At 37.4% G+C, this 20,820-nt stretch overlaps 1 protein-coding gene across 17 annotated transcripts in view; it reads left to right on the top strand.

The window, feature by feature from the left end:
* The window catches only part of SCMH1 (Scm polycomb group protein homolog 1), a 237,750-nt gene that overhangs the window by 69,157 nt on the left and 147,773 nt on the right, over positions 1-20,820 (top strand). For 9 of the 17 annotated variants that reach the window (XR_004259472.1, XM_032247135.1, XM_032247142.1 and 6 more), the window contains 2 exons: positions 4,904-4,974; positions 15,199-15,433. Coding sequence is in view for 15 of the 17 variants with exons in the window: in XM_032247135.1 (XP_032103026.1) it covers positions 4,904-4,974; positions 15,199-15,433 (306 nt within the window). In the remaining 2 variants the exon portion in view is untranslated. Of the gene's footprint in view, positions 1-3,855; positions 3,999-4,903; positions 4,975-15,198; positions 15,434-20,820 lie in introns of all 17 variants that reach the window. The other 8 variants (XR_004259473.1, XM_032247133.1, XM_032247134.1 and 5 more) reach the window with 2 other exon arrangements.

Raw genomic sequence — 20,820 nt, 5'->3', positions numbered from 1 at the left:
AGGCTGAGGTGGCTTGAGCTCAGCTCAGGAGTTTGAAAACAGCCTGGGCAACTTGGCATAACCCTGTCTCTACAAAAAAATACAAAAATTAGCTAGATGTGGTGGCACACACCTGTAGTCCCAGTTACTAGGGAGGCTTAGATGAAAGTATCGCTTGAGCCTGTGAGGTTGAGGCTGCAATCAGCTGTGTTCACTGCACTTCAGCCTGATGCTGATTCAGAGCCTGACCATTCTATCCATTCTGATGCTGACTCAAAGCAAGAACCTGTCTCAAAACAAAAAAACAAAAAACTGAAAAAACAAAGACACTTAAATTAACATTAATGACTTTTAACAAATATATTGTTATTTAAACTTTGGTACATAGAACACTATTTAGACGGTAATAGTCGAGTGGAATTTCTCATCTAAAGAATTTGATTATCCGTAATTGTTGTTAAGAATTTGGGTTCACATATAGGTTAAATAATGTAGAGTTCTTGTAAAGGAATGTGGCCAGAACAGTTGCCAGACATGAGTAGCCAGCCTGTCAAATTAGGAGCAGTCGAAGGATTTGGGACATAGAGAGAGACTAGATATATCTAGGACCAGTAGAGGTTAGAAGGCAGATGTTGGCTGACCATTTCTACTGTTGAGTAATAGCTAAATAATGAGTGTCCCATGATTGGAATTATTTAAGCAGAGGCTGGAAGGACCAGTCAAATCCCAACCTTTTTTTTTTTTTTTTTTTTGAGTCAGAGTCTTACTCTTGTCACTCAGGCTGGGATGCAGTGGTGCCATCTCAGCTTACTGCAACCTCCACCTCCCAGGTTCAAGCAATTCTCCTGCCTCAGCCTCCTGAATAGCTGGGATTACAGGCTCCCACCACCACACCCAGCTAATTTTTGTATATTTTTTTAGTAGAGACGGGGTTTCACCATGTTGGCCAGGCTGGTCTTGAACTCCTGACCTCAGGTGATCTGCCTACCTGGCCCTCCGCACCCGGCCCAAATCTCAACTTTTATATCACCTTATCAAGATGCCTTTTTTGACTGTCCTGCCTAAAATAGCACACCTTCTTTACCTTTTACCTTTATTTTTTTAAATTTCATAATAGCCAGGAATCGTATAATTAATGTGGTGTCTCTGTTACCCTCTGGACCAGCTGACATATGTTTGTTTATTTATTTATTTGTCTCTCTTTTCCCTTAGAATGTAAGCTTCAAGTGGGTAGAGACTTCAGCTGTATTTTTTTTTTTCTATATATTACTAGTACCTAGAGCCAGGCTTATCACATAGCAGATACTCAATAAATGTTTACTGAATGAATGAATATTAGAGAAGGTGACTCATGCATTTACTTGGTGGCCTCTTGTGCTTTATATTTTATGGGCCAAGGTACTTGAATGTCATTTGTAAATCCCTTCAGGGCAGGGATTTCTTTTTCTTTTTTAATAATAAATGTAACTATCATGTGGTGAGCATCAGGGTTTATAAAACACTTTTATAAGCATTATTTCATAAATGAGATGGCTGACTTTTTCTCATCTGTCTTAGTTCAGGCATTTCCTCTATAGAGTATCTATCTGTAACTTTACTAAGATAGCTCCCAGTCTCTATCACATAACCTCCTTTTATTTCCTTCAAGTTCTTTTCACTTGCTGCCTTGTTTATTTATTGTTTATATATTAATTGTGTCTCATCATACACCGGCATGTAAATCCCATGAGGGCAGGGACCTCTGTCATATTGCCTGGCACATAGAGGATGGTCAGTAAACATCTATTGAATGAATAATTGAAAACATTCAAACTATAATTTTTGAGTGTTTTGAATTATAATGTTGGAATAATTAAAAACACTATATATGTTTAAATTATAAAACATACCTATGTTAGTTAATAATATTAATCTTTGCAACAATCTCTGAGCTTAAGCATGAACGAGATTTTCATGTTCTGCGTTCTCAAGACAACCTGTACTACCTCATTAACTTTATCATTATCATAACAGATTATTTATGTTATGTTTATTAATGTCTCTTTTTATCTCTAGACTGAAAGCTCCATGAATTGAGAAATGTTTTATCTTGTTCCGCTAACATTTAACACAGTTCTTTGTACTCAGAGAAGCTTAAATATTTATTGAATGAAGAATCTATTTACAATCTTGTAAGGCAGATATTATCTTCATCTTTCAGATGAGTAAACTGAGGCTTGGAAGGATTAAGTAATTTACCCAAGATAGTTAGCTGTAGAAACAAGACTTTTACCAACATCTTCAGATTCCCAGTATTACATTCTTTAAACTACACAGTAGTAGTTCTTAGTCACAGATGTTAATCTGAATTACCTAGGGAGCCTTTAAAAATACATATTTTCAGGCCACACTTGGAGCCTACTGAATGAGAACTTCTGAAGGTGGGGCCCAGAACTTTCTTTAAGAAATGAGACTATAAGTATCACTTGAGAGTCAATGATTTATACCAGAGGTTTGGCAAGCTGCTGTTGGAAGGCCAAGTCCTGCCCTCTGCCTGCTTGTATAAATAAAATTTAAGTGGAATAGCCACGCTCATTTATGCACATATTGTCTGTGGCTGCTTTCACTTTAGAGTGATGGAGCTGAGTAGCCATGAGATAAACTGTATGACCTACTAAGCATAAAATTTTTATTATATTGTCCTTAACAGAAAGCCTGCTAACTCTGGATCTATACCTTGATGTCTGTCCTATTTCTTTTGTGGTTATTTTAGCGCTTGGAGATATGATAGACATATGATGTCTGGCTTCATAATGGAGATTATAGTAGGTGTCCAAACATTCTTACTAAGTCATAAATTTTATCTTATTTTACAATTTCCCTGAATATAGGGAACTAACCCTTAGCCCAAGTAATCAAATAAAAGGAAAATACCAACCTAGGTATGGTTTAAGCCAGTCAGCCATCACAGTTGGGTGAACTACATTAAACAAAGGTTCCTTTTCATTCAGTTGGTAATAGAGTGTTTCCTAAGTGGTAAAAGGACTGAGGTTTCTAGCCTGTGTACATTACAGCATAGGGATTGATTACTATGGTTGATATGTGTCATAGAGAACTGTAATTAATACCCTAATTATTGTGGTACCTCTGATGTTACCATTATTCTTAAGACCAAAGTGTCTTGGGTGCTTTTAGTCAGAACTTAAGCTAATACAAGCAGTTACCCAGGACTGACCAAAATTCTTGATCTGTGCTGCCTAATAAGTAACTGTTAGCTACATGTAGAGATTTAAATTTAAATTAACTAAAATTAAGCCAAATTTAGTTTCTTATACTACCCACATTTCAAGTGTCCAATAGCTATGTGATTAGTGGCTACCTTACTGGCTAGCACAGATACAGAACGTTTTAGTCAGCACAGAAAGCTTTATTGGACAGTGCTGCTCTAGATGCCCGAGTTGAAGATTCGTAATCCAGTGAAATCCAAAGCTTACTATTTGATTTAATATTTCATTTGTAAGGTTAGAATAATAATTTGTAATGTTTTCTTTTTCTAACGGCAAACAGTGATGAAATGTATTCAATCCTTGCTTTAGGGCCGTGTCAGCTAGGAGCAAATTCTTCCTTAAAATTCTGATAACGTCTTTAAAGCTTGACTTTGCAGTCATCTCATTTGCCCTATGGACTGTCTAGTCATGATGATTAATCATCAGCCAGTTCATGAAATAGTTCAGAACTGACTGTGATTTCTGGCCAAATCTATTTGGCTTAGTTAAGGATAGTGGGAAAGGAACCAGTTATAAAACAGAAGCTATAAAATCAACAGAGTGTAAAGTCTTGGCATCATCTTTGGAGTGATTTAGATTTCATCATTCAGTGACTCATTTTTATTCCCAGCATCTAGTGCTTTTTGCATGGCCCAAAGGGGCTCTGTGCTGCTCCACTACAGAGGAAACTTCAAGAAATGCTGGTTTGCTACAGTGTTTTAGCTTGTGAGATTCTCTGGGACCTTCCCTGCTCCATCATGGGGTCACCTCTAGGTGGGTATTAGGGGGAGACTGGTAATTGGTTTAACCTTTAAATAAATAATTTTATAATCTTTGTGATCCAGTGAGATCTGTATCTAATGGCCTGCCTTAAGCTGTTCTCCCTTGCCCCAGCATAGTTTCTCCTTGAAGATTGTTTATCTAGGACAGTGTTCTTCAAACTTTGAAAAGCTCTAAGGCCAGTTCAAGAGGCTAAAAGATTCTACAGACACCCCAGCTTGTACTTATTTATATCATCAGACATGCTTCCCAGGTCCTACTTTAAATTAACAGATCTTTGTCACTTTGCACCCCAGAGCAACGCAGCTGTGGTTGGGATGGGGGTGCAGCAGGGGTAGGTGAGAGAGAGCCATTTTTTAGAGTGAGGATTCAACTATAACCTCACTCATCTGGCTTCCCCTCCCCTCAAATCATCTCACCGCTTGTCTCCAGACAGCCTTTTCTTCATTCTTCCTGAACTGAGATGCTAGAATCCAACCATATTGGGTGTTAAAACCTGCCACTTGACAGCAGTGAGGGACCTTTCCAAGAGTCAGGTTGTTCAAAAGCAATCTCCCCACCCACTTTCTACCTCTTCTGTTCTGTTCTCCATGAGCTTCCTGGGCACTTCTTTGTAGTATTGGTATGTCTTGCTTTGGCATTTTGGATCACTTTAGGAACTAACGTAAAGAACACCCCAAGCCATCTTTAGACCATTGTTTTAAAACATGAATTTAAAACATCCACTCAGGTCACTTAGATTCTTACCCTTAATACTCCTTTGAGCTCAAACAGAAAAAAAGATAAGTTTTTTATGCTCAAAACCAGTCTACAAATGGCTTAATGTTTAGTGTAGATTATATCCTGAAAACATTTTTTTAGGAAGTTGACTGTGATATAGATTTCTATTTCCTTTACAGGTCATTTTACCTGGGACAAATACCTAAAAGAAACATGTTCAGTCCCAGCGCCTGTCCATTGCTTCAAGCAGGTAATTGATTCTCAACATCTTTAGTAGGTGGAAGATAAGTCATTTTTTTCTGGTTCTTAGACAATCAAAACAGAAGGTGGAAGCCCTTGGGCTTCTTACCTGAGGGTCCCAGAATAAATTTCTATGGGAAGAACTCAAGAAGTGAAATTTGGTCACTGTGAGTTTTGGCAGCAGGCGTTCTTCCCGCCTTCATCCCAAGTAACACCCTTGCCTCCTTCTTTACCTCCTTGAGGATATTCTGTGTTACTGAGAACAGTTGCTGATATTTACTAGCACTCTTAATTCAGATAGGAAAGAGAGTTTTAGTCCATAGACAGTGTTGAAAATGGAGCAGCATTCCTTTCTCTGTACTCAGCACTCCTGTCACAATCTTATCTTTCTATAAGAGTATTGACACTGAGTCCCACTGGGAAGCATTTCAGGAGCTCATCAGAGGTCATCCAGAGTTTCCCATAAGGAGTAAGTAATCCAGACAGTGCACAGATAATATTGATTGTATCAGTGTGTGATATAGCTGGTAAGCAGAAAGTGTTCCGGTGCTAAACAAAGCTAAACATCGTAAGTTACTTAACAATCCTTTCCTTTAGTACTCAATGGTTATTTCCTCAAACTGTGAACATTTCAGGTTGAGTTTGAATTTAGTCTGTTTTCTAAGTAGAAATACAAATTCAGGACTTCTGCTCATTTGAAATAAAAGGGACTGAATTTATACTTCCACCTGAAACAGTTTTTAAAAAGACAACATATGGTAACAATGGTTTGTTTTGCTTTGTTTTGAGACAAAGTCTCACTCTGTCACCCAAACTGGAGTGCAGGGTCATGATCTTGGCTCACTGCAACTTCTGCCTCCTGGCTTCAAGCGATTCTCTTTCCACAGCCTCCTGAGTAGTTGAGACTATAAGCGCACACTAACATGCCTGGCTTATTTTTGTATTTTTAGTAGAAACAGGGCCTTATTAAGTTGGCCAGGCTAGTCTTCAACTCCTGATTTTGGGTGATCCACCCATCTTGGCCTCCCAAACTGCTGGGATTTCAGGCGTGAGTCACCATGCCCAGACAACAGTGGTTTTTAAGTAACTAAAAATCAAGCAGCCAATAAGTGATCTCTGAGAGAGAGAAAACAAATGGGTTGAGCTGCCTATGATTTTCTAGCCTACTGCCTTGACAGTTTCCAGACCATGGCCCAGGGAAAGGGAACTCATGTTGAGCCCAGCAGACTCCCTAATTTGAGGAAACGGAAGAAAAAAATCAGAGTCCAGAGAAACCAAGGTGGCTAGAATTTACAGGACAAACAGGACAGAGTATCAGAGAGGAGAAAGCTGCACACAAAACCACAGAAATCTTCAGAGGGTCCCCTTCAAGTGTTCAGGAAAATACTACTGTTTTACACATGCACGTGAGAAAACTACCTAAGGCCAAAGGAAAAAAACTATCTGAAAGGATTCAAAGGAATAAAACCTGGCAATCACACAGGGCTGAGAATAGTTCCTGATCTCACTAGCTAGACTGGAGAAATCTCATAATTGATTGGGCATTGGGTATAATACTCAGGAAGGTTGCTCAGTATTGGAAAATAATTAACTTTAGCCTGAGCATTGTTTCAGTCCAGCCTCACAAATCATAAAGGTAAAACTCAAGATTACCAAACTATTTACAAGTCAGTTAACTGCATTGGGGAACAAAGCCCAAGAAGATTTATAGGAATGCAAGAATATCCAGTACCTAACAGGTAAAGTTCACAAGATCTAACTTTCAATCAAAGACCACCAGGCATGCAAAGAGGCAGGAAAATGCAACCAATAATCTAGAGAATAATCTATTGAAACCAACTCAGATTCTACACAGATTATAGAATAGCAGACAAACACATTAAAATAGTTATTTTAATATATTCATTATGTTATATTAAACAGAGACATGGAAGATATTAAAAAGATTCACTGGGCTACTTTGTGGGAAATGAAAAATACACTAGATTGGATTGATGGTGGAAGAAACTAGTAGCTTGAAAACATAACAATAGAAACTATTCAAAATGAAACACAAAGAGAAAAGGGAATTTAGAAAAAAATGAAAAGAACACCAGTGAACTATGGAATAACTTCAAGTGACTAAATAGGCGTGTAATTGGAGTCCCCAGAGGAGAGAAGTGATGGGGAGGTAGAAAAAATATTTGAAGAAATAATGGCTAAAATATTTTCAAAATTAAAAAAAAAAATACTATAGGTCCACAGAATCAAGTAATTCAAGGAATCCCAAAAATAAGAAACAAGAAGAAAACTACCCTGAGGCATATCATAATCAAATTGCAGAAAACCACTGATAGAGAAAACAATAGCCAGAGAAAAAAGGACACTTTATATACAGGATAACTAATATAAGAATGACATTATATTTCTTGTCAGAAACAATATAAGCAAGAACAAAATTGAACAACACCTTTAAAGTACTAAAAGAAAAAAAAAAACTGTCAACCTGGACTACTGCAACCAGCAAAAATGTCTTTCAAACACAAAGGTGAGATAAAGATACTTTTAGATTTACAAAAGCTGAAGAAATTCATCATTCACAGACTCACACCTCAAGAAATGTTAAAGGAGGTTCATCAGGCAGAAAGAAAATGATACCCAATGAAATAACAGATCTACACAAAGAAATGAAGGTCACTGGAAATTGTCATTATAAGGATACATATATATTTTTCTTTAAATCTGTATAAAAGATAACTGTGTAGACAATAATAATAACCATATATTGTGAGGATGATAACATAGAAGTAAAATGTATGATAAGAGTAGCACAAAGGCAGGAAGGGAGGAATCTAAGTAGACTGTTACAAGGTTCTTATGCATGAAGTAGCAAGGTCATACTTGATAAGACAGACTGTGGTGAGTTAAAAGATATTTTTACTATAAATGCTAATGCAACCACTAGAATAATGGAAAAAAATAGCAAGATGTTTGATGTAAATCCAATTATGTCAATAATCAAATTAAATATAAATGGTTTAAATGTTTAAAAGCAGAAATTGGCACATTGGATAAAAAACAAAACCCAATATATACTGCTTTCAAAAACTTATATATATATATATATATATATATATATATATATATATATATTTTTTTACTATTGAGTTTGCTATGATTGGAAAAATTATGCTTTAAATAGGTTAAAAGTAAATGTATGAAGATGATACCATGCTGACATTAGCCATAATAAACCTGAAATGGCTATATTAATATCAAAGTACATTTCAGACCAAATAATATTAACAGGATAAAGAAGTTAATTTTTTAATGATAAAGGAATCAGATAAATCCTGACATGAAGCAAAAACCAATAGAACTATTAGAAGAAATAGATAAATGCAAAATTATCTATAGTCAGACTTTTAATACTCCTCTCTGTGTAATAAAAGAACAAGTAGAGGGAAAAAAATCAGCAAATATATAGTGGATTTGAACAACACTATGCACTAACTTGACCTAACTGATGTATATAAAATACTGTCCAACATATGTAGAATACACATTCTTTCCAAGTGCATGCAGAACATTTGTCACCACATTCTGCACCACTAAATAAGGCTTTAGAATTTTTTTCTTTTTTCCAGACCTTGAGAAATTTAAGAGAATTTAAACAATACAAAACATGTTCTCTGGCTAGGTGCAGTGGCTCACACCTGTAATCCCAGCACTTTGGGAGGCCGAGGCAGGCAGATCATGTGAGCTAAGGTGTTCAAGACCAGCCTGGCCAACATGGTGAAACCCTGTCTCTACTAAAAATACAAAAATTAGCTAGGCTTGGTGGCACCTGTAATCCCAGCTACTTGCGAGGTTGAGACAGGAGAATTGCTTGAACCTGGGAGGCAGAGATTGCAGTGAGCCGACATCATGCCACTGCACTCCAGCCTGGGTGACAGAGTGAGATTCTGTCTCAAAAACAGCAATAACAACAACAACAACAAAAGTATGTTCTCTGATTGTAAGGGAATTAAATTAAAAAACAATAGTAGAAAGTTACCTGGAAAATCTCCAAATACTTGGAAACTGAGTAACACATTTTTAAGTACTCCATGAGTACTTAGAAACCGAAAGGAATGTTGTAAAATATTTTCTATGCCGCGGCTAACACCTGTAATACCAGCACTTTGGGAGGCAGAGGCGGGTGGATCACAAAGTTAGGAGATTGATACCATCTTGGACAACATGATGAAATTCCATCTCTACTAAAATACAAAAAAAATTTGCCAAGCGTGGTGGCACACACCTGTAGTCCCAGCTACTTGGGAGGCTGAGGCAGGGGAATTGCTTAAACCTAGCACATGGAGGTTGCAGTGAGCTGAGATTGCACTACTGCACTCCAGCCAGGGAAACAGAGCAAGACTCTGTCTCAAAAAAAAAAAAAAAAAAAAGAAAATATTTTCAACTGAAAATTAAAGAACATTTCAGAATTCGTGGGATGGTGCTAAAGCAGCTCAATTAATGATCTCAGTTTCCACTGTAGAAAAGTAGGGTGAAAGAAGGAGCAAGTTAATTTCAAATTAAGCAGAGAAAAGCAAATAATAAAGATTAGAGCATAAATCAATGAAATAAAAATGATAGAGAAAAAGCTATTGAAACCAAAACCTGGTTCTTTGTAAAGATAAATAAAAGTGATAAACCCATAACTAGAGCGATCAAGAATAAAAGAGAGAAGACACAAATCACCAGTATCAGAAATGACAGAGGACTGGGCACTGTGGCTCACACCTGTAATCCCAACACTTTAAGAGGTTGAGGCAGGTGGATCACTTGAGCCCAGGAGTTCAAGACCAGCCTGGGCAATGTAGTGAGAACCCATCTCTATAAAAAAAAAAAAAAAAAGAAAGAAAATTTTTTTTCCTTAGCTGGGCATGGTAGTGCATGCCTGTGGTCTCAGCCACTTGAGAGGCTGAGGTAGAAGGATTGCTTAAGCTCAGGAAGTCAAGGCTGCAGTGAGCTGTGATCACACCACTGCACTCCAGCTTGGGTGACAGAGTGAGTTCCCTTCTTTAAAAAAAACAGGAGACAGAAATCAAAGAAGTGACATCACTTTAGATTCTGCAGATAAAATTAAGGGAGTATTATGAACAAATGTATGCCTTTAACTCTGACAACTAAGACAAAATGGACAACTTTCATGAATGACACAAATTACCAAAGCTCAGTCAAGAAGAGAGAAAGCCTGAATGGCATTATTTCTGTTACAGAAATTGAATTTGTAGTTAAAAACTTTCCCACAAAGAAAATTCCAGGCCTAGATGCCTTCACTGGTGTTTCAGATGTTTAAGGAAAAAATATTACAAATTCTATATAGACTCTTCCAGAAAATTTAACAGAAAAGGGTATCTCCTAACTCCTTCTATAAAGGCAAACATTTCTGATCCAAAACCAAGCAAAGACATGTAGATAAAAGAAAACTGTGCATCAATATCCCACATGAAAACAAATGTAAACATTTTAAGTAAAATTGTAGGGCAAAAATCTAACAATATGTAAAAAGAGTAACTCATGACCAAGTGGGGTTAATTCTAGGAATGCAGAGTTGGCTTAAATTTCAAAAATCAGTCAGTGGAATTTACCACATGTATACATGCTAAAGGAAAAAATGCTATTATCTCAATAGATGCAGAAAAAGCATTTCACAAAATTAAATGTCTATTTTAAATAAAAACTCTCACCAAACTAGAAATAGACGAGAACTTTCTAAATCCTAAACTCTAAAGGACATTTATTAATAGTCTACAAATAACATCCTACTTAATGGTGAAAGACTGAATGCTTTCCCCTTAAGGTCAGGAACAAGACAAGGATATCTGCTCTTGTGACTTTTATTCAGTATTGTATTACCAATGCAAATGGGCCAGAAGAAGAAATAAAAGCGATCTGGGTTGAAAGATTAGAACAGTCACCAAGGAAAATGTATACAGGGCAAGTAAGTACATGAATAGAGATGCTCAATACCATTATTTCATTCGGGAAATACAAATTAGAAGTGATTAACAAGCTATCACTACACAATTATTTACATGGCTCTGATTTTCAAAAGGCTGACCATATTAAATAGTGGTAAGGATGTAGAACAAATGGAACTTTGATCCGCTGCTGGTGAAAATGCAAAGTGGTTCAATTACTTTGAAAATACGCAGAAGAACTTTAACACACTACTGAGCAAAACAAAGCACCATATAAACTAGGAATTGAGTAATACGTTCTTTGCTTGAAAAAAAAGACATGCCTCAGTACTAAAACCAGCATTTTACTCAGGGTTTTAAAATAATTCATTAGAAGATATAATGGAACAGAAACTACCATTTACAATAGCAGCCAAAGGGTGGGTGGGGCAGGGGGAGGAACTAACAAATTTGCAAAATTTATATAAAGAAAACTTTAGAAGATGCCTGACCAAAATTTTGATTCATTAAGAAAATGAGTGGACTTTTGTCAAAATTAGGAGCTTCTGCTCTTCAAAAGACACTGGTAAGAGAATGAAAATACAGGCCACAGACTATGAGAAAATAGTTTTACATTGCTTAATTTAATGATAGGGATATCTTCTGAAAAATGAATTGTTAAGCAATTTCATTGTTGTGCAAACATAGCATACACTTGTACAGTCCTGTATAGTATAGCCTAGTACACTCCGAGGCCTATAGCCTACTGCTCCTAGGCTACAAAACTGTCCAACATGTTACTATACTGAATACTGTAAGTAGTTGTAACACAATGGTATTTATGTATATAAACATATCTAAAAATAGAAAAGGTACAATAAAAAATATGTTATGAAAGTTGTATTAAAACTTGTACACCCGTATCAGGAGCACTTACCATGAATGGAGCTTAGAGGACTGGAAATTGCTCTGGGTGAGTCAGTGAGTAAGTGGTTAATAAACATGAAGGCCGAGGACAATACTGTGTACCACTGTCAACATTATAAACACTGTACACTCAGGCTACACTAAATTTATTTAAAAATTTTTCTTTCTTCAATAAGGAGTTAACCTTAGCTTACTGTAGCTTTTCCACTTAATAAAGTTAAAATTTTTTAACTTCTGACTCTTTTGCAGTACTACTTAGCTTAAAACACATTGTACAGCTGTATAAAAATAATTTTTAATTTTTTTTTTTACTTTGTAAACTCTTATTAAAAAACTAAGACAAATACATACATTACTCTAGGCCTACACAGACTCAGGATCATCAGTATCACTGTCTTCCACTTCTACTTCTGAGCCTACTGGAAGATCTTCATGGGCAGTTACATGCGTGGATGGAGCTGTAATCTATAACAATACCTTCTTCTGGAATACCTCCTGAAGGAGCTTGCCTGAAGCTGTTTTTTAGTTAACTTTTATTTTCTTATAAGTAGAAAGAATAAACCCTAAAATAATGATTAAAAATATATAGTAAACACACAAACCAGTAATATAGTCATTTGTTATCAAATATGTACTGTACATAATTGTATGTGCTATACTTGTATACAGCTGGCAGTGTAGTAGGTTTTTTTGCACCAGCATAACCACAAATGTGAGTAATGTGTTGCTCTAGGACCTTAAGACACCTGCGATATCACTAGGATATAGGAATTTTTTTTTAGCTCCATTTTAATCTTATGGGACCACAATCTATACACAGTCTGTTTTTGACCAGGCATCATTAGGTGGAACATGACTATACTTGCAAATCACATAACGGACAGCATTATTTTCCAAATTGATCTGTAGACCAACACAACCTCTGTCAAAATTCCAGCTGCCTTTTTTGCAGAAATTGACAAATTGGTGCTAAAATTCTTACGAGCGACCCAGGGTAGCCATAGCAATCTTGAAAAGAGAACAAAGGTGGAGGATTCATATTTTCTGATTTCAAAACTTACTACAAATCTACAGTACTTAAGACATCATGGTTCTGGCATGAAGATAGACATAATTCATGAATTAAAATTGAGAGTACGGAAATTGACCCACCAATTTATGGTTGATTGATTTTTGACAAGGCTATTAAGACAGTTCAATGGGATTTTCAACTTGTGCAGGAACAGCTGGATATCCACATTAAAAAAGTGAAGTTGGAACCTCTATACCATATACAAAAATTAATATCAAGTGGATCATGGACCTAAATGTAAGCGTTAAAACTACAAAACTCTTTGAAGAAAACGTAGGAGAAAATCTTCATGACCTTGGATTAGATAATATAACACCAAAATAGATAAACAACAGTAGAAAAAATAGATAACTTGAACTTCATCAAAATTAAAAGTTTTTCATTTCCATATCATCAAGAAAATGAAAAGACGAGTCACACAATGGGAGAAAATATTTGCAAATTATATATCTGATAAAGGACTTGTATCCAGAATATAGTAAGAACTCTTAAAATTCAGAAATTAAAAGACAACATGATTTTAAAATGGACGAAGTATTTGAATAGATAGTTCTCCAAATATATACAAATGACCAATTAGGCACATAAAAGTTACTCAGTGGTCATTAGAGAAATGCTAATCAAAACTGCAATGAGATACATGTCACATTGACTAGATGACTCTAACATCAAAAAGACAATGGCAAGTGTTGGTGAGGAAATAGAAATTGGAACCCTCATACATTGGTGGTGAAATTATGAAATCCTGTAGCTACTTTAGGAGACAGTTCAGAGGTTACCCAAAATGTTAAACATAGAGTTACCACCTGACCCAGCAGTTTTACTTGTAAGCATATACCTAAAAAGAATAGAAAACATGTCCACAGAAAAACATACCATAAATGTTCATCACATCATTATTCATAATAGTCAAAAAGAGGAGACAACCCAAATGTCCATCAACTGATGAATAAGTAAGCAAAATGTAGTATATCCATGCAATAGAATATTATTCATGAATGAAAAGGAATGAAGTACTGATACACTCTGTGACATGGGTGAACCTTGAAACCATTTTGCTAAGTGAAAGAAATGATTCACATATTGGCCGCACATTATATAATTCCATGTATATGAAATGTCCAGAATAGGCAAATCCGTGGAAACAAAGTAGATTAATAGTTTCTAGGAACTGGGCTGAGAGGGTAATTGGGAGTGAATCCATTGGGGTATAGGGTTCATTTTGGAGGAATTATGGAAATATTATAAAATTAGGGATGATGTTTACACAACTCTGAGACTATTCTAAAAACCAATGAATTATATACCTTAAAAGGGTTAATTTTCCGTTTCATGATTTAAACGTATACCTACCATATGATCCAGCCATTTCATTCCTAGGTATTTGTGCAAGAGAAAAGAAAGTTTATTTCCCTACAAAAATTTGTACATAAATGTTTCTAGCAGCTTTATTTGTAATCACCAAGAACTAGAAACAAACCAGATGTCCACCAACATCATATACTGCTCAGCAATAAAAGGAAATGAATTATCGATATGGATGAATATCAGAGTAGTTATGCTGAGTGAAAGAAGCTAGACAAAAAAGAAAGTACATCTTCTATGATTCCATCTAACACCAGAAAATGCAAAGCAATCTACAGTGATAGAAAGTAGATCATTGGTTGCCTGGGTACAGGGGTCCTGGAGGGGCCAGAAGAAGAGATTACAAAGGAGCACATGCAAACTTGAGGGTAATGGCCATGTTGATTATTTTGATTGTGGTGATGCTGTCACAGGTTTATATGGTGTATATGGTAGCATAAGTATGTACATATGTCAAGACTTAATAAAGTGTATAGTTTATTGTATGTCGGTTATATGAATTGATTAGTAAGTTATTGTCAAAATAAGAAAAAATTAACCCCAGTAGTCTGTGTGGTAGATATATGTATCAATATACTGAAATATTCCACGAAGAGATGCTAAGAATATGATAGTTTAATAGGATGTAGTGGTCCTAAAAAGAAAATGTCATACCTGGAAGGGTAGGAAGTTAGACAATTATAGGATGAGAAAACATTTAATTAACTGGCTATGTAAGACATTCTTGTCCTTTTTATTACTGATATGAGTCTATTTGATGCTTCAGTGGAAAGTAATTTTTTCCCCTTCATCTTATCTTTCATTGTTTCTTTTGTATGAAACCTTTCTGAATTATTAGGGAATAATTCAGAGTAATTGTCAGCTATAACGAATTCGAATCCAAAACATGAATTTTGGGGTTTTACTCTTAATCTGTCTAAATCCTATGCCTTGTTTTTCTCAGTCCTACACACCTCCAAGCAATGAGTTCAAGATTAGCATGAAATTGGAAGCACAGGACCCCAGGAACACCACATCCACCTGTATTGCCACAGTAGTTGGACTGACAGGGGCCCGCCTTCGCCTGCGCCTCGACGGCAGCGACAACAAAAATGACTTCTGGCGGCTAGTTGACTCAGCTGAAATCCAGCCTATTGGGAATTGTGAAAAGAATGGGGGCATGCTACAGCCACCTCTGGGTGAGTAAGTAAACCCAAACTCTTTCTAGCCAATTATTAATAGTTAGCTTCCAAAAACTAAACATCCTACTATGGGAAAGATTAGTGTTCCCTACTTATCTCTTATTTTTCTTTATTTTCTTTTTTTTAAATTTTACTTTTAAGTTCTGGGGTACATGTGCAGATCTTGCAGGATTGTTACATAGGTATACACAAGCCATGATGGTTTGCTGCCTCCATCCCCCTGTCACCTACATTAGGTATTTCTCCTAATGTTATCCCTCCTCAATCTCCCCAACCCCTGCTATCCTAGACCCCCTGCCACTCAGCAGACCCCACTGTGTGATGTTCCCCTCCCTGTGTCCACATGTTCTCATTGTTCAACACCCACTTATGAATGAGAACATGAGGTGTTTGGTTTTCTGTTCTTGTGTCAGTTTGCTGAGAATGATAGTTTCCAGCTTTATCCATGTCCCTGCAAAGGACATGAACTCATCATTTTTTATGGCTGCATAGTATTCCATGGTGTATATGTGCCACATTTTCTTTATCCAGTCTATCATTGCTGGGCATTTGGGTTGGTTCCAAGTCCTTGCTATTGTAAACAGTGCTTCAAGGAACATACGTGTGCATGTGTCTTTATAATAGAATGATTTATAATCCTTTGGGTATATACCCAGTAATGGGATTGCTGGGTCATGTGGAATTTCTGCTTCTAGGTCCTTGAGGAATCACCACACTGTCTTCCACAATGGCTGAACTAATTTACACTCCCACCAACAGTGTAAAAGTGTTCCTATTTCTCCACATCCTCTACAGCATTTGTCTCCAGAATTTTTAGTGATCGCCATTCTAACTGGCATGAGATGGTATCAGTGTGGTTTTGATTTGCATTTCTCTGATGATGAGTGATGATGAGCATTTTTTCAGGTTTGTTGGCTGCATAAATGTCTTCTTTTGAAAAATGTCTGTTCATATGCTTTGCCCACTCTTTGATGGTTTTTTTTTTTTTTTCTTATATACTTGTTTTAGTTCTTTGTAGATTCTGGATATTAGCCTTTTGTCAGATGGGTAGATTGCAAAAATTTTTTCCCATTCTATTGGTTGCTGGTTCACTATAATGATTGTTTCTCTTGCTGTGCAGTGGCTCTTAAGTTTAATTAGATCCCATTTGTCTGTTTTGGCTTTTGTTGCCATCGCTTTTTGGTGTTTTAGTCATGAAGTCCTTGCCTATGCTTATGTCCTGAATCATTTTGCCTAGGTTTTCTTCTAGGGTTTTTATGGTATTAGGTCTTATGTTTAAATCTTTAATCCACCTGGAGTTAATTTTTGTATAAGGTGTCAGGAAGCGGTCCAGTTTCAGCTTTCTTTCTGCACATGGCTAACCAGTTTTCCTAACACTATTTATTAAACAGGGTATCCTTTCCCCATTGCTTTTTTTTGTCAGGTTTGTCAAAAATCAGATGGTCGTAGGTGTATGGCATCACTTCCGAGGCCTCTGTTCTGTTCCATTGGTCTATATCTCTGTTTTGGTACCAGTCCTATGCTGTTTTGATACTGTAGCCTTGTGGTATAGTTTGAAGTCAGGTAGCATAATGCGTCCAGCTTTGTTCTTTTTGCTTAGGATTGTCTCAGTTTTGTGGGCTCTTTTCTGGTTCCATATGAAGTTTAAGGTGGTTTTTTTTCCAGTTCTGTGAACAAAGTCATTGGTAGCTTGATGGGGATAACACTGAATATGTACATTACTTTGGGCAGTATGTTATATATCTGGGTGCTCCTGTATTGGGTGCATATATATTTAGGATAATTAGCTCTTCTTGTTGCATCATCCTTTTATCATTATGTAATGTCCTTCTTTGTCTCTTTTGATCTTTGTTGGTTTAAAGTCCGTGTTATCAGAGACTAGGATTGCAACCCCTCCTTTTTTTTGCTCTCCATTTGCTTGGTAAATCTTCCTCCATCCCTTTATTTTAGGTCTGTGTGTGTCTTTGCACATGGGGTGGTTCTCCTGAATACAGCACACCAATAGGTCTTGGCTTTTTATCCAGTTTGCCAGTCTGTGTCTTTTGACTGGGGCCATTAGCCCATTTACATTTAAGGTTAATATTGTTATGTGTGAATTTGATTCTGCCATGTTGATACTAGTTGGTTGTTTTGCCCGTTAGTTGATGCAGTTTCTTCATTGTGTCAATGGTCTTTATGATTTGGCACATTTTTGCAGTGGCTGGTACTGGTTGTTCCTTTCCATATTTAGTGCTTCCTTCAGGAGCTCTTGTAAGGCAGGCCTGGTGTTGATGAAATCTCTCAGCAATTGCTTGCCCATAAAAGATTTTATTTCTCTTTCACTTATGAGGCTTAGTTTGGCTGGATATGAAATTCTGGTCTGAAAGTTCTTTTCTTTAAGGATGTTGAATATTGGCCTCCAGTCTCTTCTGCCTTGTAGGATTTCTGCAGAGAGATCCACTGTGAGTCTGATAGGCTTCCCTTTGTGGGTAACTCAACCTTTCTCTCTGGCTGCCCTTAGCATTTTTCTTCATTTTAACCCTGGCGAATCTGACGATTATGTTCCTTGGGGTTGCTTTTCTTGAGGAATACCTTTGTGGTGGTCTCTGTGTTTCCTGGATTTGAATGTTTGCCTCCCTTGCTAAGTTGGGAAGGTTCTCCTGGACAATATCCTGAAGAGTGTTTTCCAGCTTGGATTTATTATCCCTGTCACATTCAGGTACACCGATCAAACATAGATTAGGTCTTTTCAGATAATCCCATATTTCTTGGAGGCTTTGTTCATTTCTTTTCACTTTTTTTTCTCTAATCTTGCCTTCTTGTTTTACTTCATTGAGTTGATCTTTAATCTCTAATATCCTTTCTTCTGCCTGGTTGATTCAGCTATTGAAACTTGTATATGGTTTGCGAAGTTCTTTTGCTGTGGTTTTTCAGCTCCGTCAAGTCATTTATGTTCTTCTCTAAGTTGATTTTTCTAGTTAGCATTTTGCCTAATCTTTTTTCAAGGTTCTTAGTTTCTTTGCATTGGGTTAGAACATGTTCCTTTAACTCAGAGAAGTTTGTTATTACCCACCTTCTGAAGCCCACTTCTGTCAGTTCATCAAAGTCATTCTCCATCCAGTTTTATTCCCTTGCTGGTAAGGAGTTGTAATCCCTTGGAGGAGAGGTGTTCTGGTTTTTGCTGATTTCATCCTTTTTGCATTGGTTTCTTCCTATCTTCATGGATTTATCTACCTTTGGTCTTTGAAGTTGATGACTTTTGGATGGTGTCTGTGAGTGGATGTCCTTTCTGTTTATGTCGAAGCTATTTCTTTCTGTTTTTTAGTTTTCCTTCTAATAGGCCCCTCTGCTGCAGGACTGCTGGAGGTCCACTCTTGCCTGGGAATGACCCACAGGGTCTGCAGAACAGCAAGGATTGCTGCCTGTTCCTTCATCTGGTAGCTTCATCCCAGAAGGGTACCCGCCAGATGTCAGCCAGAGCTCTTTTGTATGAGGTGTCTCTTTGGATATATAGGGGTCAGGGAGCTGCTTGAGGAGGCAGTCTGTCCCTTATCAGAGTTTAAGTGCTGTACTGTGAGCTCCATTGCTCCCTTCAGAGCTGCTGGGAAGGGATGTTTAAGTCTGCCGTAGCAGAACTTACAACTGCCCCTTTTCCCAGGTGCTCTGTCCCAGGAAGGTGGGGCTTTATTTATATGTCCCTGACGTGCTGCTGCCTTTTTTCAGAGATGCCCTCCCCAGCAAGGAGGGAGTCTAGTCATATTCTGCCTGCAGAGGCATTGCTGAGTTGCTGTGGGCTCTGCCCAGCTGCCGTGTAAACTTCCTTGCGATTTTGTTTACACAGGTAAGGTTAGAAGTACCTCGGTAATGGTGGACTGCCTCAGTAATGGTGGACTGCCTCTGTAATGGGGGACTGCCTCAGTAATGGCAGATGTCCTTCCCCCCACTGAGCTCAACCATCCCAGGTCAAGCTTAAACTGCTATGCTGGCTGCAAAACTCTCAAGCCAGGGGGTTTCTGTTTGCTGGTCTTTGTGGGGGTGGGACCTCCCAAGCCAGATCACTTGGCTCCATGCCTTCATCCCCCTTTTTTTCAAGGGAATGGGCGGCTCTGTCTCACAGGTGTTCCAGGCGCCAGTTAAAACGGCTGCCTAGATTTGTGCCAGAAACCCGTGGTGCTTGTCGGCCCAGCAGGAATCTCCTGGTTTGTGGGTTGTAAAGACTATGGGAGAAGTGCAGTATGTGAAACAGAGTGCCAGAGTGGCTGGAAGAGTCCCCGATGGCCTCCATTGGGTAGGAGGAAGGGTCCTCCGGCCTGTTGCACTTCTCAGGTGAGGCAGTGCTCCACCCTGCCTTGGTTTGCCCTCCTTGTGCTACACCCATTGTCCAACCAGTCCCATTGAAATGAACCTGGTACCTCGGTTGGAAATGCAATGATCACTTGCCTTCTGTGTCGCTCTCTCTGGGTACTGCGCTCCAGAGCTGTTCCTATTTGGCCATCTTCCCTCCGTTACTTCCTAATTTTTCTTATAGTCTCCCAAAAGGCCCAACCAAAATGAAACAAGCTGCACAACTCGGACATTTTGGACATCTCCATCTCTACATTAGCTTATGATATCCAGCGTTCTCCCAAATTCTTCCTAAGAAAATTGTTCTTCTTGGCCAGTGCCCATTTACCTGTGAGAGAGAATGGAAGGAGTTCTCGCCATTTAATTTATCTCAAAAAGTTTAAAGCTTTCACCAAATCCTATGATAATGACAAGAAATGAGAGAAAATCTCCCAGTAAGAAGCATGACTGTTAAGGATCACTTATCTCCTTTCTCACTAATTGTCACCTGATCCTTGGAGTTTTCTCACTTTGAATCCATTATTACATAAAATTTATTTTTTTTATTTAATAACCCACTAGGTCTTTCTTTCCAGATCAGATTCTCCTCCAGCTTTTGCCTTAATAAATCTGAGGGATTCAGCCCTTGTTATCAGTTACAGTGAGTCTCAATTGGGGACCAAGAGGGTTAGCTTATAGACTTTGGCTATATTCCTCTCAGGAAGTTGTGCCAGATTGAGAGTTAGAGGGCATGTATCATTTGAAAGACCTCCCTAGGTATTTATTTAATGTTTTCCCCTGTTAAAAAAAATTTATGTTGTAAAATTTCAAACATATAAAAAGGTAGAAAAAAATAGCCAGTGAGTGCTCATGTAACCTTCATTGTTGAAGTCAATCTAGTTTTATCTATACTTGTATACACTTTCTGTCCCTTTCTCTAATTGTTAAACATAGCATCATTTGATCATCAGAGTTTTTAAGTATGTCTCTCTCATGGGCAAGAATGTCTTAACCATACTTTTTATCATATATAAATAAGCCAGTGATAATTTCTTAATATAAACAAATATTTTAATGTGTTT

The sequence above is a fragment of the Sapajus apella genome, unplaced genomic scaffold (genome assembly GCF_009761245.1).
Source record: "Sapajus apella isolate SASKATOON/1434 unplaced genomic scaffold, GSC_monkey_1.0 scaffold62, whole genome shotgun sequence".
NCBI lineage: Eukaryota > Metazoa > Chordata > Mammalia > Primates > Cebidae > Sapajus > Sapajus apella.
This window is presented reverse-complemented; position numbering and strand designations above follow the sequence as displayed.